This window comes from Stegodyphus dumicola, chromosome X1 (assembly GCF_044657685.1).
Source record: "Stegodyphus dumicola isolate Sdum_Otavi_A_Nest chromosome X1, ASM4465768v1".
Lineage (NCBI taxonomy): Eukaryota > Metazoa > Arthropoda > Arachnida > Araneae > Eresidae > Stegodyphus > Stegodyphus dumicola.
Window position 1 is genome coordinate 135,631 of NC_140780.1, and position 23,745 is coordinate 159,375.

The 23,745-nt window shown below is 31.8% G+C and overlaps 1 protein-coding gene and 1 long non-coding RNA gene across 8 annotated transcripts in view; one reads left to right on the plus strand and one right to left on the minus strand.

Annotated features, from left to right (window-relative positions):
* Positions 1-23,745, minus strand: part of LOC146993028 (transcription factor unc-3-like) — a 101,520-nt gene that overhangs the window by 73,342 nt on the left and 4,433 nt on the right. For 2 of the 7 annotated variants that reach the window (XR_015038656.1, XM_085808031.1), the window contains exons 1-2: positions 13,884-14,102; positions 6,964-7,032 (exon numbers count right to left, since the gene is read on the minus strand). Coding sequence is in view for 2 of the 7 variants with exons in the window: in XM_085808031.1 (XP_085664157.1) it covers positions 6,964-7,032; positions 13,884-13,909 (95 nt within the window). In the remaining 5 variants the exon portion in view is untranslated. The other 5 variants (XR_015038659.1, XR_015038658.1, XR_015038657.1 and 2 more) reach the window with 5 other exon arrangements.
* The window catches only part of LOC146993029 (uncharacterized), a 51,506-nt gene that overhangs the window by 19,793 nt on the left and 7,968 nt on the right, over positions 1-23,745 (plus strand). The window lies entirely within an intron of this gene.

Consider the following 23,745-nt stretch of genomic DNA (forward strand, 5'->3'; position numbering starts at 1 on the left):
ATAAATTCTGAAAAGCAAACACGCTTTAAATTTACTAAATTTCTTCTGTATACGTATGTGAATAGGTCAACACGCAGCGGTTTTTTAAAAATGCAGCCGCTCTAAAAGTGTTACAATCAGAAGATGCGGTACAGTAAATTTTGCTGATTAGATGTGAGTATATTAATTGCAATTACATAAGCGTTACTGCAGCGAACAGCTTTGCGAAATGACAGGTAAAAAAATCATACGAAATGTTTCTCCCACTGTTGTATCAATTTTTTTACTCTAATTTATGAAATATTTAAGAAAAGTGAAATTACAACAAAATTTGGAATGCCTGAAATGGTAATAATTTCTCCCTGGAGTTCAATTAATTTCTGCTTTTAAATCAATAATTTAATTTCAATATAAGTAATGACTCCAGTTATCAATTGAGTCTCTGTGACAGCCAGCTAAAGGAAACCACCGAGGTTCAGAAAGCTACGAGAGATGACAGTTCAGTCGAGCTAAAGCGGGACTCTCAAATCGGGGGATTCGAATTTTAGAGGGTCTTTGATGTAACAAGCGAGGACGCTGTCTGATAAAGGCTTCCTGGCACGCGACCCATTATCGTTTCCTAGCGGGCGAGCAGCAGTCTACAGATCCAGTGCTATTTTTATCGGGTATGTTACAAGTATGGTAATACTTGGAGTATGCATCGTCCTATGGCGATGTAACACTCATTGAATTTATCTAAAGTGGCTCAGAGGATAAGATTACAGAATACTTGTAGTTTTGTTACGGGGTTGATTTCCAACAGAATTGTCTGGTTGTGTGGATGTTTCTTTATGGTTTTTCTCTTTGCGCAATGGAATGCAGTGGAACCTCCACGAGCAGAAGCTGAAGGGAGATAAAGGGACATTCAATTAATCGAAAGCTCAGCTTATAAGGTATTTCTCCCGCAGTGGCGTAACTAGGGTGGGGCAAGGGGGGACATCTGTCCCCGAGCGCAGCATCCAAGGGGCACCAAAGTCATGCTACGAAATTTTTTAATGAAATATTTTCCGTTTCTGTCACACAGAAAGGGGCGCAGATTCTTTATTTGTTCCCGGGCGCTAGAAATTCTAGCTACGACCTTGTTCTCCCGCCTTCCTAGCGTGCCTTCGTGGTGTAGTGGTCAGCACACTGAGCCGGTATTTCAGAGGTCCGTGGTTCGATTCCCAGCGAACACGATTGCATATTTTTCATCCCTCCTGCTTCAAAAATATACCTAATGTCTCTACAGTAGCACCCTAACTAAAAGGATTTTGGATGAGGATTCTCCACACCCAGGATTTGGCGAATGAGTCCCCTAAAAATCCCAGTCGCCCTTTAAAAGGGGGAGTATATAAGGTATTTCTCCTGCCTTCGTAATATAGTGGTTCTGCACGCTGGGCCGGTATTCCAGAGGTCCGCGGTTCGATTTCCGGGGAAAGCGTTGCTAATTTTTCATCTCTCCGGCTTCCAAAAATATACCCAATGTCTCTACAAGCTAATGAGAAAAGGCAATAACAATTTCGAATATACACTTCATCATTCCATTCGACTTATTTAAATTTGAAAAACAGAAGTTCTATTGTACAATTTCTTAAACAGAACAGTTCAGTACAGCTCCATCCGGGATCTAGATTGTTTTCTGTACTTTGAGTAATAAACTACAAATCGTATAAATCAAATAAAAATGCTCTTTTCTTAGAACTAACTCAAGTGTTGACCAAACTTGTTTTAAATGACTTGTCTTGACTTACTTTGTCTTAAATGACAAGTCATTTTATGTTTCTTCCTAATCATTAATGTGAAACCTACTGTAAATATATTAAAAAATTAAATCAATACATGAAATACAAGGAATACATATCACACTAAGCGGAATTCGGTGCAATTATTCTTTTATAATATTCTTTAAAATGGGGCGGGGCGGAATTGTACAGAAAATGTGTACGAAAAAATAGCTAATTCATTAAAATTGAAAAAAAAGATTGTCGGAAGAATCATTTGAGCTCTAAAAAGACAAATAAATAAAAATAAATAAAAATGTCAGAAAAAGTGAAAAGTGAAAAAGCATCAAAAAGCTACAATTTTAAGAAGTTTTTTAAAGTGAAGTTTAGTTTGGTTTATTTATGGGAAAGCACTAGAGAACAATCTGACTAAGGAAAGGTATGCCTTCGCGGAGGGCTTTCTAAGGAAAACTTGCTCGCACAACACGTTACACATACGGAAAATCACGAAAACGCCCATGCAACCAGCCCGTTCGCCGGGATTCAAACCCCAGATCCAACTACTAGTGATCAACGTATTGTATTGTATTGTATTGTATTGTGTGTGATTATGGCAAAGCCTCGAGGGCTATCTGCCTAAGGGGAGGGATGCCTTCGTGGAGAACTTTCCAAGGGAAACACATGTTACACATGGGAAAAACCACGAAAACTCCATGCAGCTAGCCCGTTCGCGGGATTCGAACTACCAGTGTTCAGCGACTTTACCACACTGCCAATGGTGGGCTCGCTAGTGATCAACGATTTTGCCGCTCCGCCGCTGGTTGGCCCTTTTGAAAATTAAGAAAATAACCGTGCAAAACGTGTTATTGAATCAGCAGCAAAGTAGTTACATTTCATTTGTAATTAAGAGGAAAATCTAGTGTTTAAAGAACTCCGGTAAAATCCACCAAAGAACGACAATATACTTCAAAGACAAGACTAAATATATGCAGTTACTCTGATTTTCGCGCCTGTTGAAGACTCTGGGTTAACTGACAGTGGCGAATACATTTTAATGATTTTTTTTTAAATATTTGTACAGTATAGAATCAGTTTTTTTAAACTTCTTTTAGAAATATGCATATTATTTATACAAATTAGATGATGATACAAAATATATGAGATGAACTATTATAGAAAGTTAGGGTACTTTTCCGTTTCGCCGGCGCAAATCTCGACAAGCAGACTTTATTGGCGACAACATACAGTATACACGTAAAAAATATTTAAAAAATGTTAGTTCTAAGAATTCTTTTTAAAAAAGAAGGCATAAACATTTTAATATCGCTTAAAATTTTATAAAAAGCCAATAAATAAAGACAATAAATTTGTAAAAACACATTAATTTAAGAATTTACTATGCTTTCACGGTTCAACATTCTGATTCGCCGGTTTATATCACGTGACCCCAAGCGATCTCATCTCACGTAAACTACTCTACAAAAATCTAATGCTCTCAGTAATTATCTACATTAATTTCAAGTTAAATCTTAATTTGGAACACAAGTTTAAATGCAAGAAATATTTCAATTCGTGCGAATAGCTTACTCAGAAATTATGTAAAACTGCAGTGCATTACTTCGCTAATGCATTCTCGTTAGAATTGATGAATTTAACCCTTGACTTTACCTTTTCTATATTTTCGGCTTCGGGTAAGCACTGTGATTGCATCCTAATTAACTTTATTACCGAAAATGGCCTTAGACATAAAACTGAACTATCTGATAAAAATTCTATGTAATTATATGCCAGTATTGAAAGAAACAATCAATCTGATAAGAAAAAGCTGCGACTTGTTTTGAAATTGAGGCGTAAAAGGTTACCAGCGAGAATATTTCGTTTGGCATGGGTTGTACCATTATTGGCGACTTTATCGCTTGCGCCGGCAAAACGGAAAAGTACCAAAGTTAGTTTTATTCGTATATTTCGTAGAATTTTTGGTTGAAAATTTAGTTTCCTTCGCAAATAGCATATTTGCTTTGCAGTTCTGAATTATCTTCTAAAATGTTTTATTTTTCTCAAAATTTATTTTACCGTAGCAATATGTTTTTTGAATGAGGAAAACAAGAGTGTTTTTTAGCTAAACGTTTGTTGTTACGCCTAATTCACAAAGGAAAATATATTACCTCAATATAGATATTTATCTCAATGCTATGCTCTAAATGTACGAATATTTCCGTATCAAATAGAGTTAATTTCTAAAATTAAAAATGGCGTAACTCTACGGAACGCTGTTATAGTCTGCGTGTGTAACAGAACTATGTTTCATTTTACATATATAAATAATAAAATTATATAAATAAATCTCTATACAGATAAATAGGTTATATGGTTTTATAATAAATATTAACTATTCTAATTCTTTATATATATTCTTTATCTTATTATTTATATTATAATATATTAGATAAAATAAAATTTATCTTAGACAGATAAGAAATAAAATATGTTAAATCGAAATGAATATATGGCAAAAAAATTAACGAAATATAAGAAATGGAAAAAGAGTAAATTATGAGAGTAAAATTTGATAAGAGTGTAACAAAAAAAATAAATATTCTTTAATAGCATATAAGTTCATTTAAAGCAACGGAGTGCATTTTGCATTCAACATTTAATGAAAAATATATTTTTAAATTAAAAACTTATCACTAAAGAAGTTTACTACAGAAACTTAATCGTGCGCTAAAATTATTAAATACTACAAGGTAATTATTGATTAAATGTCAAACTTTGCAGTAACTTCGTAACTGAAATTTAACCTGAAATCTTCCCATCAATTTTACAGTTTTATATAGATTTGGAACTGGAAATCTTATTATCCTCTACTTCTAAAAACAAATGTGAACAGAAATCAGAAATGTGATATGTTTTCATGTCTCCGACTGGCCGAACTTTATGTCTCGTATACTAAAAATTTTTAATATAAATCCATTTTTTTTTTTCAGCTTACGTTAACTAGATGCTGGGCTTATGGTTCAGCCTCGGATGTTTCTTGTGCGTGTTTTGCAGGGGCATGGACCTTTATTTTTCCGAATGAAACTAAGGTCCCAATGAACAATGTGTATTTTGTAACTAATATCAGTATTAGTCTTATTAATGCTAAAAGAAATATCAAGTGAATAATGGACTTCCCTGCTGATATTGCAATCTCTAATCATAGTAAAGAAATATTGAAGACTGTCTTATAGAAAACTCCGGCTGCAGTTAAAATTTTTCTCAAAACCTGAGAAATACCTAAGCCATTCTATAGTAGAACATAGCTGAATTCAAGCAAAATACCACTTTTTTGAAATGACGTAATTTTTAATATAATATTACTCCATTTGCAGAAAGAAATCAATTACATTATGAGATTACAAATAGTCTTTTGACTACAAGTTTGAGAGACGGCAAACTTGAATCCCTGTTAATACATTCTCAATTAATTCTAAGCATTTAGTGGCAAGTGAGAGCAAGTTCAGGTGTGCTTCAATGCATATCTTGATAATCTGAAAGCCAATATATATACAATATATTTTAGGTTGTATTATAGGTTGAAAACCTTTCTGAATTGTTTAAATATCTTTTAGTCTGATTATAAGCTTCTAAAATAATTTCCAACATAGGGGGGAAAATTGTTTCCGATAGCTGATTTTTCACGCTAAAATTTATGTAATTTATATTGCAGCATTTTACGTATGTTTTACGAAACATACCTTGACTAGTTAAATATGGAAAACTGAAAAATGATAAATAAAGAAAGTATATATATAGTTAAATATGGAAAACTGAAAAATGATAAATAAAGAATAGAAAAAAGTAGACTATTAGAAAAATAACAAAACAACTTCATAATCAAATCTAAAATAATGTGCTGTATGACCTTTTGCTTGCAGAAATATTTAAAGTTTTCTTCGCAAATTTATAACATTCGTACTGTCATTTTCATTGTTTAAATGTATTTCGCCAATGTAATATATAGATGCTGTGAAGATGTCCTTATGTGTTACTATAATACTTTTCCATATTTAAAAACAAGTGAATAGCCATTAAACTATTTTATGTGCTTTGAAAAATTAAGATATTGCTGGTTTAGTATCGTTTTGATAGTAAGAAATGAGTCAACATTAAATAAAAAAATTTAACAACCAAAATTATTTATGTTCTGTTCCACCACAAAGAATCCTCTGGCTGTTATAAAAGATATCCCAAAATGTTTCTAGTTCATGTAGTCTTTTAGTATGACGCAGAGGGTTACATGGTTCAGATGGCACCCTATCTTTAAGAAACATATCTGTAACTGATAGAAAATTTAATAATCTTCTGAAAATTAGACAACTGACTAGCGTCTCCTCTTCCCTTTGTTGGAGGATATAAATCCTAATGTCATTTATACAAAAAAGTCTCGAAGATGAAACGTGAATGACGTAGAAATCTTCTCAGTCGGTTACCCAAACAGAGTGGGAAATTATTCTAGAAGATTATATTTCTGCGATAAATGATTACGACCTTCAATCAAAATCATTTAGAGCTATTAAAATTAATTTTCATATCTGTATTTCTTAATTAGCTATAAAAAGTTACACACTATTTAATAATTGTGTCATGAATTACTCCACTGGCTCTTGGCAACATAACCAACCGTTCTTGCGCTCTTTTAAAAGCTGCATTACTCAGAATACTAAAACTCAAGCAAATTCGGACATATTTTCCTCCTACTGTTGTTGTCGTGAATATAAGATGAATATAAGGCGGGCAGAGGTGTACTGTAAGGGCAGGGTAACTGGATCTAGTTGTAGAGCCATCTGCTGCGCAAACATTTGTACTAAATTTAGAGATCAGGCGAATGAATATCGAAAACGAGCTGGATGTGGCAGCGATTAGTGATCTTATTTGATTGTTTATTTAATATTAAGCAATTTAAAAGAAACTAAGGACTTTAAAAAATAGCTTATTATTATTATTATTTTGAATAAGAAATATAAAACTGCAAGTTATTGGAAAATTTATATAATAATAATAGCTTAAATGGTTATTAATAGAATAGTTTATTTTACCATTATTGCTCCATAACCTATTGTATTACAAAACTAATATACATATATAACAAAACTAATGCATATATATATATATATATATATATATATACTTTTCCATTCGTTGCATATATATATATATATATGCAACGAATGGAAAAGTATACACCAAGAAACACATATCCTACCTGTCAATTATCACGGGATCGGAGGGTGTTTCATTTCTGTTTCCACAGCTCTTCTTGTCACAGCACCGACTAAAAGCAGGTAAAAGAAATCTTTAGTTACATTTTAAAATTAAATCGAAGCATATATTTTAATTCCAGACACCGAATAAAAATAAAAGGTACTATTATTGAAAAAATGCAGTATTCTGTAATATAATTCATAGTGACAAATTAAATTATGCCTGACTGTGTCAATAATTTCCAGAAAACATTTATAAGGCACCCGAAATTATTAGTTGGATTATATTAATAGACTTAATAGTAGTCTTCATTTTAATTCGTAGATGTCGAGCAGCTTTTATTATAAACATTACTTCCATCTCATTGTCTCAAAATCTACAAAAAAAAATTATTTGTTATTTACTTATTTTTTTATAATCTTCAGAAGCCAAAAAATGCACCACACGCAGAAGAAATTTTTTGTTATATCATTAAGAGTGTAGCTGTTAAGCCTGCAGTTTAAAATTGGTACAGAATAAAAGTCACAGAATACTTAAAAAGGGTAAAAAAAAAAAAAAAAAAAAAACTATGATTCAAGTAAACTTAATTTTTTTAAAGTTAATTAGATAAAAATTTCTTATTGATATGCATTTCGTATCTATATTAATTATTAATCTATATATTTCGTAGCATATCAAATATCTAAAAAATTTCTAATATGAGGAAATATGACGAGATACACTCTAATAACATTTTCTTCTTTCTGCCTCATTTACGTAAATATTTACTAAACGTTTGATTTAAAACTGAGTTTTAAAATTACTATTAAATAATAACAATATTTTTTTTTAATATTAATTTTTTTTTTTTTTTTTTTTTTTTTTTTTTTTTTTTTTTTTTTTGCTTCTGAACACCAGACTTAATTGAGAAATTCGAAGAAAAAGAGTTCCATAAAATAAAATTTATATCATATAGTATCGTCTGCAGTTTTGGCTTAAGAGTAGAATGAAGTTTTGTATATGCATAAAGTAGAATTATTCCTGTCTTCCTTGCTAAATCCTGCTTGGGTTCATTTTTTTCTTTTTACAGTTTCTTTCTAATTAGCCTTATGAACTCAATCTTTCTCTCACTGTTAACAGGACGCTGATGAAAAACATAATGTATCTACTCATTAAATTTTTTCCAGAGAAAATTCCACCTTATTTTCTGTCTGTAAACAGCACAATTTGAAAACAAATTACTAAAATTCCGATACATTGATTTGAATTAGGTACATAACCAGTCTAAAACAAAGGAGTGGTTATCTAGTCATTATTTATAAGAAGTTTTCATATTGCTTATAAAACAGCAAGAAAACTCAAATGGAATCAGTTGGACTAGAAGTAGCATATTAAGAAAACGCAATTATCCGGAAAAATCAATATCCATCAGGTCATTAAGAAGCGCAATAGTGTAAATGATAAGTATAGTTTACCTAGATTGCGATCGCACCGTAATTAATCATACGCGAGTAACTAGACTATACTATTGAAATTAAATAAGTTATAGAATTATTAATTCTAGGCTGGAGTCAATTCAATGTATATTAATAATAAGTTTTTTTATTTATTTGAAATTTTATTTTTAAAGAAGGCAGTTTGAGAAAGACATCAGAGTCTGGACTATATTGTTATCAATGATATTAATATAAATCATTAGCAGTATACTGATTTAGGATTAAGATCATTATCAAGAAGTTTTCTGCATGAAATAATCTTTACCACTGCTTCTGCAGTGTTTCTCAACACAGACAGTTTTAGATAAGTTATTAAAATTTATTTAAATCATCAATTCGATAATTTTTGAAATATTTGTGCTTACGGAGTGGAAAAAAAAAAAAAAAAAAAAACATATCGAGTGCGGAAAAATACTGTGAACATTAATAATTATAATATGATGATATACACATGAATATCTGAAATTTTACTGCTAGCTATACTTGCAAGAAAACAAACACCTTAAAAAGCTCCTTGAAAACTTTTATTTTTGATAAAAGAATTCATATTTAAAAAAAATTACAAGCGAAAATGCTTATTTATCATAATGTCTTAATTCTACCGAGTATATTTTCCAAAAGCATTTTTTATTCACTAAGACACTTAAGATAAATTTCTTTTAAAATGTCTATTAATTTGCTCGCAATTACTTCTTGCTAAGAAAAGTAGATACATTTGAACACTGGCGTATTCATTACTTTGAAAATTACATTTGAACACTGGCGTATTCATTACTTTGACAAGTAAATAAACTAAGATTCCATGACGGAAACAATAATTAACTTTTCATAATCTTAATTAACTATTTTACGTTTCCAAGGTAAATTGAGCTCTCACCTGAGTTATTTTGGTTCGTAATTATATGCGGGGAAACTCCGATCCTGTCGACTGCGCCAGTAAAAATCCTTTCCTTATTTCAATATACTGAATATTGAATCTTGTAGGAAGAATAAAGCTAATTTTTCAGAATAAACAAAATACTTTTATTTAAATTTTAAAACAGAACCAAAAAAAATAAATAAATAAATACTGCAGCTCTAAACTATCAAAATTTTAAACTCTTAACTACTCAGTTAAAACTCTTACAACTATTCAAAAAATTAAAAAAACATTCAACTCTCTAAACAAATATATATATATAAAAATCTTTCGAATCCTCTTCTTGTTGCCACACCGTAAAATGCAAGTTCTTGTCCTATTATTTATATTTCACGTTCTCTTTAAGTCACGATCTTCACAAGTCATGATCTTTACAAGTCACGATCTTTACACCGAGTATGTGCAATTCTTAAAAACGCGTCAAGCAGTGGGTTATTCTGCACTTTACCCAAAGTTCTATCGCAGACTTTTCATCATAGGTAATTCCTAAATTGTTAGATCCATAGGATATCAAAAAAGGAATTAAAAATTAAACTAGTATTTCAATGGCGTCTTAAGAAATACAGAACTATATAAACTTACGCAATCTGAAATCAGCTCGTACGCGAGATTTGGCACGCTGGTAAATGGGCGTGTATGCTAGATTTGGCGCTTTCGCGCATACATTTTCGCTGCAATTTTTTTATGGCCCTCGAAACCGAATAGTACCAAAAAAAGTAAACTAGAAGTTGTCGCCAACTTGTGGCGTTACCGCCATCGATTTCATAAAAATCATACTTTTTCTTCTATTAGAAATGTATTTTTATCCTATTCCTTATAAGTAACGTGCTCTTTAATTACATCTAGTTCTCGAGTCAATTAAAATGTAGTTCGGTCGAAACTATCTTTACTGTATACTACCTAAGGCAAGCCGATAAAAAAGTATCTTTTTGTTAAAAACAGATTCTGCAAATGAAAGATAATTAGAGATATCTCTTTCATATGTTCATTTTCTAATCTGTAGTATCTGTTATTTTTCCTTTCTGCCCTTCATCTTCTTTCCTCTTTTTTTTTTTTTTTTTTTCTCCTGGTTTTGATTTAATCAGATTACAATGCCAGCATGCTTAAAACAGAATCGAGTGTAAAAAGAAATGCTAGGAGAATTTCCCTTCTCATTTCGTGAAAGAAATTCCGCCAGATAAAATGAACTTAACAAAGAGTCATAATTTTTTAGCTCTTTATAGAGCCAGAGATCTTATGTAACGCTACCGTTCTTTCCCTCTCTTCCATCTTTTTTATGGCAATCTTGAAAACCAGAGAAACATTAAAAACGCTTTATAAAGAAATAGGGAAGTTTTCTTGAGAAGGATAAAGGAAAATTTTTTAAATGTATTTTATGCTATAGCTTATTATTTTCTTATTTTTTTAGATTTTAAGATCAGAAAAAAATTCAGAGCATTTTCTTAACTGCACATAACTTCGTACGTGAGTAAAACGTGGCACATTTCAAGATTTTTGTCTTGGCCTTCGTACAGGATAGCCTAATGAATAAAAATGGTATTATCTGTGAGTTCAAAATATAACAAAAGAATTGTATTGTTTTTATAGGAAAGGATTTTAAACTTAATGGGCGGATGGTTTCAAGATTTACATATTTCAAAATCATATGTAAACAGCACAAGTAGCCCTTTATATACCAATACATGTGCTTAAATACAGCGTAAGTAAAGAGTTTTATTTTAATATATTGCATGCCGTACTTCGTTTGATTTATTTGGAATATCTAACATTCAAAATAAGCTTTTCTTCCTATTACAGCTTAAATAATTTACTTCTGACTTACAAATCACTATTTTTTACTTAATCACTCGTGCTATTAAATTTAATATCACAAAGTTGTAAACACTTCCAAGTTAAAAAAATTTGTACAATTTTCGTAATGAAAATTTTGACTCTTGATTCAATAGTAATCCCAGTAATGAATTTTGAAAACAGGCGACGTAAAACTTTAAATCACTTTTTCCATGAAATTTAGAATAAATATTACTTATTTGTAATTTTTAATTGAAACGTAAAAATTTACTTTTGAAAGTAAGTGATGATATAAAAAATGCGTCTAATCCATAATCTGAAGAATTTCTAATAAACAATATTTTATTTAACATTAGCAGATGTAGAAGCTCGAACGATTTTCTAAAATGGTTATTTTCTAAGAATTAACAGCTAACTGTTTAGAGCCTACGATTATTAAGATTACATGTGTAAAAGTCCTTCAGCATTGTAAGTATTCATTGTACATTGCCAAAGATTTAAATGGGGGGGAGGGGTTCTTGATATTATTTGCTACTGTAGAGAGATACAAAAGTTTTCAAAAGAAAGTAAGTGTTTCATTTTAAAATACAATAGGCATTTAAGGCAATGAGACATATAATGACACATGAGTAAGTTTTCTCTTAAAGGCTGCCTTATGTTTAGTTTAAAATGATTAGAGAAACCGCCTCCAATTCTTGATTTGTAAAATTCAGGTACCTCAAAGAATGTATTTAGACGCAATGCTATATAAAAAACAAATTTAATTATTTGACATGGTTTCAAAATTCAGAACGTCTCTACCTAATAAAAACTGTGATTTTAAAGTAGCGATGCTTGGAATTTTCTTTCAAAACAACTAAATTCGCAGTATAAAATCAGTTATATTCAGCATTACTGAGCTCATAGTATATGAAGCCCATTAAAATCTACAATATTTAGTCCAATATACATAAAATTCTTTTCAAAATGCCTGTGATGTCAACTGTCAATTTATTTAACAAGAAGAATAGTAAATATTTTTTCATGGAGGTAAAATGTGAGAGCAGAAATTTAATATGAAGTAAATAAAATTACAATTAAGATACAATAACATGCCGAACAAGTATTAATTAGTTAAACAACAAAAATCAGCGTTATATTTTCAAATTTTCACAGGTCTCCTTTCGATGGTTTTCCCGAACCATCATGATTTGCTGATGGTTCGGTAAAATCATCGAAACGAGTCCTGTGAAAATTTGAAAATATAACGCTGATTTTTGTTGTTTGACTTCTAAATTAAAATTACAATTATCAAGTAAATATAATTGCTCTAAACAAATAACAACACAGTTTAGCATTCGCCGCGGATCTCCAAAAAATGTATCTAAATATTTTCATCTCAGAAAGTGTAGTAAAAATGGACCTTAATCGCTATCAAACATACACTACTATATCACTTCTTAAAAGATGTTGTACTAACTCCATATTAGTTATGCTATTCCTTTAGTTGATGATATGCTGTTTTTTTTCCAATTTTTTTCAATAAACATAATCTACATTCAGCCCGAACAAGTATTTTTCTCTTTGCTGTGATATCAAACTCCCTTTTAAAACAAAAATAGCACAAATCTTATAAGTTTTGAGCTGCTTTTCCACACCCCCGGTTAGAAAGCTTTTACCTAAACTGATTCACAATCACAAATAGCTTGTACTCTGGCAATCTCAAGATTCGAACTTGGATGAACATCTCCAAGACGATAGCAGCATACATCAGTGTAGTTCACGTGATGTATATTTCAGGTTTAGGGACATTAGAAGATTTAGAAATCATTAACGTAATAGAATTTTTTCTGAAGGATGCTGTGCCAAAATCCCATATGGAATAGCTTGCTTAGCGATTTCCTTCCTTTACCTCGTGTACCTGGGAAACGGAAAGGATAAATCAAGGGTGTCGCAGACAGAGAGAATGGTTAGGGCACTTAAAATGCTTTCCAACGGATATCTTGATTAATGACAAATGATTATTGCCATAATTGATCCGTGAGTGTTTCATCCTTCTTCATTAAGATAAATGGGCCGGAACTGTCGGGAACTTTTCATATTTAAAACCTATTTAGCTGAAAGCTTCTCCAATTTGCGCGCGTCATTTATGACCGGGATGCCTCCACAAATCTTTGACTATTGGTAGAATTCCAAACTTTTAAAATTTCTAGACCGTGGACGTTTTATTTTAAATTCCGGTCTTCTCAGGCGTAATTTTGGAGGATCAATCATTGATTATGGATGATTCAGTATTTTTCTTAATATTTAATCAGATTGACTATATCTGATCGAACCGGTTTTTATGTTTTAATTTCATTTTCGTGTTTCAAATCTTTAAATTGACAGCTTTATCGCTTTCATTTATTTCTGTTCCTTCATAAAATTCATTCATTTTTTTCATTTATTTCTCTCTTTCCAAAATTTTATTGCTTACTTATTCATGTTACAAGAACAGATTCTTTTAAAATTATATATTCGATACTGGTTATCTTATAAAATCAACGAAGCGAAACTGAACGTTTATAAGGTGTTCTTTAATGTCGATATCAGTTGCATTAAAATCAGACACGACGGCTCGTCTTAAATCTTACACACACACAAAAAAAGTTAAAAATTTAAAACTCCGTTTCTATTTTATGATGAAAAATTAAATTTATTATTTCATTATAAACAAGAGAACAACTCAAAAATGAAGAAAAAGAAGTCATGTCTTACCTTAGATACAATCGTATTCCAGACATAACAATTAATGAAACAGGCTGACAGAAAACTCATTTAATCCATCCAGCAGTGTAATCCAGAAATAACCATCACAAAACTAACTATACAGTTCCGTCCCAAAATAAGTATCAATACAACCTCGCACCATGGTTATCGTTCGACAACAAATTTTACTCAAAAGTGAAGCAAAAACTTGATAATAATGGAACACTTTATCAGTAAATACCTTCATTTAGATCCTTCAACGCTATTCTAGTCGGCCTTTATGCCTTATGTGGGTTGCGACAAAAATAGTTCCAAAATCAGTTATAAGTTGAGAGTGTACAGGTGGTGAGATTTGTTCCGGATCAACTGATATGCTGCCTCGCGGGCTCCACGCAGCGATCATGGTTCTCCAAGGAAAGGTGTATTGAAAGTGCAGAAGATCTAGCCAATTATAGCATTTCGTCATTGGCAACAAAAATAGGCTGTTGCGATACTGTATAGTATTGATATCGATATTATATAGTTTATGTAAACTCAATAGACTTTACAAAGTTTGTTATGGTGAAGTAAAATCTTCAGCCCAAGAAAAGAGAAACACACCAAAGTGAAACATAAAATTAGCAAAGCAACAAAATTAATGTTTGGCGTAGATTTAGACAAGATCTCTAAATCTTGACTAAATCTATGCCAAAAACATGATTTGTTGCTTTGCTAATAAACAATTGATAGTAGAGAATATTAACGTCTGCGCCATGGTGCTATCTAGGCTAGTTGAGCCATTGCAACGAGCTAAAATTCAACACGTTTGTTCGAAGATTAAATTTTGATGTTAGAAACATCCAGTGCTGCGAAACCTCAGCGCTTTAAAAAAAAATTAGTATTATGAATTCTTCGCTTAATTCATCCGGAGTACTCGAAAGTATTTTAATTCTTTTTCAACTTCTTGATGTACTTCCGAAGTCTAATTTCTAAATTTTTGTGGCTAATTTGGCACCTCTTCGAGTAGTTCACCTGAGACAAGGCCCAATCATTGGCCCAGTTTGCCACCCACAGTAAACATTAGTGAACTAGGTTAGGTTAGGTTATTTAATTACGGCAAAGCCTCGAGGGCTATCTGCCTAAAGAGAGGGATGCCCTTCGTGGAGGACTTTCTAAGGGAAACTGGCTCGTATATACGTTACACGTGGGGGAAAACCACGAAAACACCTATGCAGCCAGCCCGTTCGCGGGATTCGAACCTCGAATCGAACTACCAGTGTTCAGCGACTTTACCGCTTGCCCGCTGGTGGGCCATTAGTGAACTAAATGAAAACTCATAATAAAAGTTGCTTTAGTACATTGCTATAGTTCTTTGTTCATAAATGTTGCCAGCTAAGCAAGAAAACTGAGGCTTGTTGTTGTGCAATGAAATAAGTTGTTGTCACACAACAATCAGCTGACATAACATTTTCTTAGTACCAACCATTGCGAAATCAATGCTGTCTGTATGCCCTCGTTATCTTCCAATCTGAAGAGAAGAATGCGAATTTTGCTTGAATTTAGAAGGCAAATTAATTAAATAACATATGAACAGGAAGTAATCTATGTAAAGCGCAGTGCACCTGGTTGGACAGAGTATATGAGGTTAATGGGGATAGAAAATAGTTCATTGTATGCGGAATCAGATGTTCCTAGCAATCGAAAGTTGATTCATCTTGTCATGAAGTGTTATTTTGATTTTGCTAGCATTCAGTTTATGTTAAAAGGCTAATTTTGCTGCTCTTACATTTCTTACCATGGGAAAGCAAAAATAAGAAATTTACAAAAATCATTCGTTACAATTTCGAATATTTGTCTTCCGAATATCCAAAAATTGCCATTTAGATATTTGAAAGATTTGGCTTGTTTATTTGATTACGACAAAGCATTCGAGAGCTATCTGCCTACGAGGAGGGATGCCTTCGTGAAGGACTTTTAAGGGAAACTGGTTCGCATACACGTTACACATGAGGAAACCACGACAACGCCCATGCAGCCAGCCCGATCCGAACCTCGTAACGAGCTCTCAGTGTTCTGCGACTTTACCGCTCGGCAGCTCGTGGGCCAATATTTGAAAAAGGGTAGTTTGAAACTGCTTAGGGAGCATCTTGGAACCAGCGAGCACTGCGTTGACGATACCTGGTTGAAACGGTTATAAGCTATATACCTAGTATTCAAGAACGAGAAATAGAATTTCATAAGGTTTCTGTGTATAGTATGCATCATATGACGTAAAGTGAAAGCCTTTATGTTAATTCCGTCATTGCAAAGGATTAAGTATATGTACGTTATGCGCATACGAGTGCGTCTCCATTATGCATGTGTTCATATTCCATAGAACAATCGCGAAAAACACTGCGTAAGTTTCCGGTTTGGATTTCTAAAATCCGTTGTGCCAAGCGAAATAATTCGAAAATGTTCTAATTGCATGGGCGTTTTCCTGGTTTGCCCCATGTGTAACGTGTCTGCGAGCCAGTTTCAATTAGAACGTCCTCCACGAAGGCATCCATTTCTCTAGACCGATAACCCTAATGAGATTTGCGTAATATCAATAAAAATCAAAGCACAAAGTTTCAGAGTTCTGCAACCAGAGTTTCAAAAAATAAAGTGCATTCAAATAATTGTACAAATGCATAAAAATTTTACTTTTAAGCATACTTAAAATGATACAAAAGAACTGAACATTTATTACAAACTGGAAAATATATATATTAATTCAGTGTACTGTAAAACAAATGCTGAATGCAAGTGTGTACAAGGCACAATTAAATATAAACAAACATACGCGGATAATAAAAACAAAGGTCTACACGCGTTAAGAGCAAAATTTTAACGTAGTATTTTAAAATACTTTGCATTTTCTTTTACATTATTGTTAAGTATTTGAATGCAGGAAACTGAAAAGAAATATAGTTTGCCATATCTGCATGTTCACCCCAAGACCTTCAAAACAAACTTGCATGTGCATTGAAGTTATATTTAATTTTTCAAGAAACAGGTTTTAAATTTTTAAACATCTCCTCTCCATAATTGAAGACTTCTGTTTGTGAAATCAGAAACACATTAATAGAGAATCTTAAAATACACATATGTAAAGATCGTGAATTATGAATAAAAGTAAAATGAGTTGTGTTTTTCCGAAATGGCAACATCAGAAGATGTTCTAAAGGTCCAATATAAAAATTTGTACTCGCTATTATTAATCTGGAGGAATCATGTTTGTGCTCTCAAAAGAGTAAATAAAATTTATAAGTATTATCAAAGATAGTTTTTATAAGATTCGAATTCTCACTTTATTGAAATAAAGTGCGGGAAGATCAGTAAGAATTTCATCTCAGTATGGAATTTTAGAAATACAATGGCAGATTGTGAATAATTACAAATGTAAACCAGTCCATTAATCCATACAAGGCCAGATGTGGTGGTCTCTTTATTATGGAGGCACCCAATAGGTGGGGCAATTTAAAAGTTGTTTAAATAAGGCTGAGCCAAATTTAGCAGAACTGTGAATTAAGTCAGTTTCTACACTTTCAGTGTCTTTTTGCCGAGTGGGACCAAAAGTAAACTTTCAGTTTTGTGCACAGAAAAATCTGACTTCTTGACCGCTGGCTTTAATTGTAAAATTTGATAACTGTTTTCACTGTACTTGGTGTTTTACATTTACTAGCAGCCTTCGTCTGGCTTTTAAATGTACAGAAAAAATGGCTGAAGGGAACACCAAACGTTAAATTTAAAAACTGCATAGAATTTTACTCTGCAGAAGAACTTCATAAAAAAAGTTATTACGTATAACAAAATTACAATGAAATAAGCAATATCCCTTAATACAAATATTAATTATCCTAATAAATAAATCAACCAACTTCCCTTTGCAAAATCTTAAGAAAATGGTATAAAGGAGGTTAAGAACTTTGTTTCCTAAAAAAAATCACTCAAAATTTTTCAATATCTTAAAAACAGTGAAATGAGCAATAAATAACATTAAAAGAATACAAAAAACAAAAAATTCTGAAAAGCAAAATATAATTAATGATATTTTATCTTATATTTTCAAGAGAAAAAACATTACAATAAAATAAGCTATATCCCTTAATACAAATATTAATTATCCTAATAAAACAATTTACCAACTTCCCGTTGAAGAAAAAAAGTCATGCAAAACTTTTCAATATTGTTACGAATTTGCTATTTAAAAAGCTAATGTTAGTTCAATTATAAATTAAATGGTTTTATTTCTCGCGCAGTGCAGCGCGTGACGAATATTAAAAGAAAGCTAAGCCGGAAAAATTAAAAATACAAGAGCGCGGGCGTTAAATAAATAAATATCTCTTTTTGATTTCGAGAAAGTACTGGAAAATTCTAGCGCGTGATTTTAAAATCTTATAAAAGAAGGAAAACATCTCAGTTCGTAGTAGTTGCTTGCTTAGTTTGTTGTTGTTTAGAAAACTGCTCTTGTTTATTGTAGCGAATTCGCGGATTAGCATTCTTTAGCTGTTTTGAATTACGTTCTATTGGATATTTGAGTAGTTAAAAGATAACTACTGTGAGATATTGTAATACTGCATGATAATTTGAGAAAATTTAAGCATTTTTGTTGTGATAATAATAAATTTTTGTTCATTTTTCATCGGACTTGTGCATTCATTTCATAACGAGCCCGTACGCACGCAACAATTTTTGGTGTCAGAAGTGGGATTTGAATGCCAATAACAAGAGGGATGGAAGAACAATTGAGAAATAAAGTGAAAAATAAAGTGCATTCAAATAATTGTACAAATGCATAAAAATTTTACTTTTAAGCATACTTAAAATGATACAAAAGAACTGAACATTTATTACAAACTGGAAAACATATATATTAATTCAGTGTACTGTAAAACAAATGCTGAATGCAAGTGTGTACAAGGCACAATTAAATATAAACAAACATACGCGGATAATAAAAACAAAGGTCTACACGAGTTAAGAGCAAAATTTTAACGTAGTATTTTAAAATACTTTGCATTTTCTTTTACATTATTGTTAAGTATTTGAATGCAGGAAACTGTAAAGAAATATAGTTTGCCATATGTGCATGTTCACCCCAAGACCTTCAAAACAAACTTGCATGTGCATTGAAGTTATATTTAATTTTTCAAGAAACAGGTTTTAAATTTTTAAACATCTCCTCTCCATAATTGAAGACTTCTGTTTGTGAAATCAGAAACACATTAATAGAGAATCTTAAAATACACATATGTAAAGATCGTGAATTATGAATAAAAGTAAAATGAGTTGTGTTTTTCCGAAATGGCAACATCAGAAGATGTTCTAAAGGTCCAATATAAAAATTTGTACTCGCTATTATTAATCTGGAGGAATCATGTTTGTGCTCTCAAAAGAGTAAATAAAATTTATAAATATTATCAAAGATAGTTTTTATAAAATTCGAATTCTCACTTTATTGAAATAAAGTGCGGGAAGATCAGTAAGAATTTCATCTCAGTATGGAATTTTAGAAATACAATGGCAGATTGTGAATAATTACAAATGTAACCCAGTCCATTAATCTATACAAGGCCAGATGTGGTGGTCTTTTTATTATGGAGGCACCCAATAGGTGGGGCAATTTAAAAGTTGTTTAAATAAGGCTGAGCCAAATTTAGCAGAACTGTGAATTAAGTCAGTTTCTACACTTTCAGTGTCTTTTTGCCGAGTGGGACCAAAAGTAAACTTTCAGTTTTGTGCACAGAAAAATCTGACTTCTTGACCGCTGGCTTTAATTGTAAAATTTGATAACTGTTTTCACTGTACTTGGTGTTTTACATTTACTAGCAGCCTTCGTCTGGCTTTTAAATGTACAGAAAAAATGGCTGAAGGGAACACCAAACGTTAAATTTAAAAACTGCATAGAATTTTACTCTGCAGAAGAACTTCATAAAAAAAGTTATTACGTATAACAAAATTACAATGAAATAAGCAATATCCCTTAATACAAATATTAATTATCCTAATAAATAAATTAACCAACTTCCCTTTGCAAAATCTTAAGAAAATGGTATAAAGGAGGTTAAAAACTTTGTTTCCTAAAAAAAATCACTCAAAATTTTTCAATATCTTAAAAACAGTGAAATGAGCAATAAATAACATTAAAAGAATACAAAAAACAAAAAATTCTGAAAAGCAAAATATAATTAATGATATTTTATCTTATATTTTCAAGAGAAAAAACATTACAATAAAATAAGCTATATCCCTTAATACAAATATTAATTATCCTAATAAAAAAATTTACCAACTTCCCGTTGAAGAAAAAAAGTCATGCAAAACTTTTCAATATTGTTACGAATTTGCTATTTAAAAAGCTAATGTTAGTTCAATTATAAATTAAATGGTTTTATTTCTCACGCAGTGCAGCGCGTGACGAATATTAAAAGAAAGCTAAGCCGGAAAAATTAAAAATACAAGAGCGCGGGCGTTAAATAAATAAATATCTCTTTTTGATTTCGAGAAAGTACTGGAAAATTCTAGCGCGTGATTTTAAAATCTTATAAAAGAAGGAAAACATCTCAGTTCGTAGTAGTTGCTTGCTTTGTTTGTTGTTGTTTAGAAAACTGCTCTTGTTGATTGTAGCGAATTCGCGGATTAGCGTTCTTTAGCTGTTTTGAATTACGTTCTATTGGACATTTGAGTAGTTAAAAGATAACTACTGCGAGATATTGTAATACTGCATGATAATTTGAGAAAATTTAAGCATTTTTGTTGTGATAATAATAAATTTTTGTTCATTTTTCATCGGACTTGTGCATTCATTTCATAACGAGCCCGTACGCACGCAACAATTTTTGGTGTCAGAAGTGGGATTTGAATGCCAATAACAAGAGGGATGGAAGAACAATTGAGAAATAAAGTGAAAAATAAAGTGCATTCAAATAATTGTACAAATGCATAAAAATTTTACTTTTAAGCATACTTAAAATGATACAAAAGAACTGAACATTTATTACAAACTGGAAAACATATATATTAATTCAGTGTACTGTAAAACAAATGCTGAATGCAAGTGTGTACAAGGCACAATTAAATATAAACAAACATACGCGGATAATAAAAACAAAGGTCTACACGAGTTAAGAGCAAAATTTTAACGTAGTATTTTAAAATACTTTGCATTTTCTTTTACATTATTGTTAAGTATTTGAATGCAGGAAACTGTAAAGAAATATAGTTTGCCATATGTGCATGTTCACCCCAAGACCTTCAAAACAAACTTGCATGTGCATTGAAGTTATATTTAATTTTTCAAGAAACAGGTTTTAAATTTTTAAACATCTCCTCTCCATAATTGAAGACTTCTGTTTGTGAAATCAGAAACACATTAATAGAGAATCTTAAAATACACATATGTAAAGATCGTGAATTATGAATAAAAGTAAAATGAGTTGTGTTTTTCCGAAATGGCAACATCAGAAGATGTTCTAAAGGTCCAATATAAAAATTTGTACTCGCTATTATTAATCTGGAGGAATCATGTTTGTGCTCTCAAAAGAGTAAATAAAATTTATAAATATTATCAAAGATAGTTTTTATAAAATTCGAATTCTCACTTTATTGAAATAAAGTGCGGGAAGATCAGTAAGAATTTCATCTCAGTATGGAATTTTAGAAATACAATGGCAGATTGTGAATAATTACAAATGTAACCCAGTCCATTAATCTATACAAGGCCAGATGTGGTGGTCTTTTTATTATGGAGGCACCCAATAGGTGGGGCAATTTAAAAGTTGTTTAAATAAGGCTGAGCCAAATTTAGCAGAACTGTGAATTAAGTCAGTTTCTACACTTTCAGTGTCTTTTTGCCGAGTGGGACCAAAAGTAAACTTTCAGTTTTGTGCACAGAAAAATCTGACTTCTTGACCGCTGGCTTTAATTGTAAAATTTGATAACTGTTTTCACTGTACTTGGTGTTTTACATTTACTAGCAGCCTTCGTCTGGCTTTTAAATGTACAGAAAAAATGGCTGAAGGGAACACCAAACGTTAAATTTAAAAACTGCATAGAATTTTACTCTGCAGAAGAACTTCATAAAAAAAGTTATTACGTATAACAAAATTACAATGAAATAAGCAATATCCCTTAATACAAATATTAATTATCCTAATAAATAAATTAACCAACTTCCCTTTGCAAAATCTTAAGAAAATGGTATAAAGGAGGTTAAAAACTTTGTTTCCTAAAAAAAATCACTCAAAATTTTTCAATATCTTAAAAACAGTGAAATGAGCAATAAATAACATTAAAAGAATACAAAAAACAAAAAATTCTGAAAAGCAAAATATAATTAATGATATTTTATCTTATATTTTCAAGAGAAAAAACATTACAATAAAATAAGCTATATCCCTTAATACAAATATTAATTATCCTAATAAAAAAATTTACCAACTTCCCGTTGAAGAAAAAAAGTCATGCAAAACTTTTCAATATTGTTACGAATTTGCTATTTAAAAAGCTAATGTTAGTTCAATTATAAATTAAATGGTTTTATTTCTCACGCAGTGCAGCGCGTGACGAATATTAAAAGAAAGCTAAGCCGGAAAAATTAAAAATACAAGAGCGCGGGCGTTAAATAAATAAATATCTCTTTTTGATTTCGAGAAAGTACTGGAAAATTCTAGCGCGTGATTTTAAAATCTTATAAAAGAAGGAAAACATCTCAGTTCGTAGTAGTTGCTTGCTTTGTTTGTTGTTGTTTAGAAAACTGCTCTTGTTGATTGTAGCGAATTCGCGGATTAGCGTTCTTTAGCTGTTTTGAATTACGTTCTATTGGACATTTGAGTAGTTAAAAGATAACTACTGCGAGATATTGTAATACTGCATGATAATTTGAGAAAATTTAAGCATTTTTGTTGTGATAATAATAAATTTTTGTTCATTTTTCATCGGACTTGTGCATTCATTTCATAACGAGCCCGTACGCACGCAACAATTTTTGGTGTCAGAAGTGGGATTTGAATGCCAATAACAAGAGGGATGGAAGAACAATTGAGACAGCTCATTACTGATTTTGCTGCTTTCCAAGAAAAGATGGAAGCTGGCCAAACATCTTTTAAAGAAGAAATGAAATTGGGCCAGGAATCCCTCAAAGGAGAAATGAAATTGGGCCAGGAATCCGTTAAGGAAGAGATGAAATCCCTTAAAAATGAGATGAAAGCAGGTCAGGACGAAATGAAAAGAGAAATTACCTGCGTAATAGAAAATAAATTTGAGGCTATGGAAGGCAGAATAGACGCGGTTGAAACTAAAGTTGGACATATAGAAGAGAGAGTTTCTGCCGTCGAACAACAAATTGATGATAGGGTTTCTGCTGCCGTCGCCAAAGAAGTTGACAGCCTAAAGAAGTGCATAGCGACGGTAGGAAACAATTCTGGAGGTTTTAAATTTTTATCGATGCCTGCTCGTTCCGTTCTGAAACTATCTACATATGATGGGAAGACCTCCTGGCAGGTGTATAGGACACAATTTTCTATCGTTTCGGATGCGAATGGGTGGGATTCCCAAGCTAAGGCCTGTCATCTCGCCGCTTCTCTGAGAGCAGACGCAGCGGATATCCTGCAGACGCTTCCCGAAAATCAAAGGCTAGATTTCGAAGCTCTATCCGGCGCTTTGGAGCTGCGCTTCGGCGAGAAATGTTTAAAAGACTACAGCAGGCTCCAATTAAAATCTCGTCAACAGAAGCTCACCGAAACGCTTCAGGAGCTCGCCACGGATGTTGAAAGGCTGTCACATCACGCCTTTTCAGAGTGCCCGACAGAAACAAGGGAAATCCTGTCCCTGCAGTATTTCATCGATGGCATCCGGGACCCTGAAATAC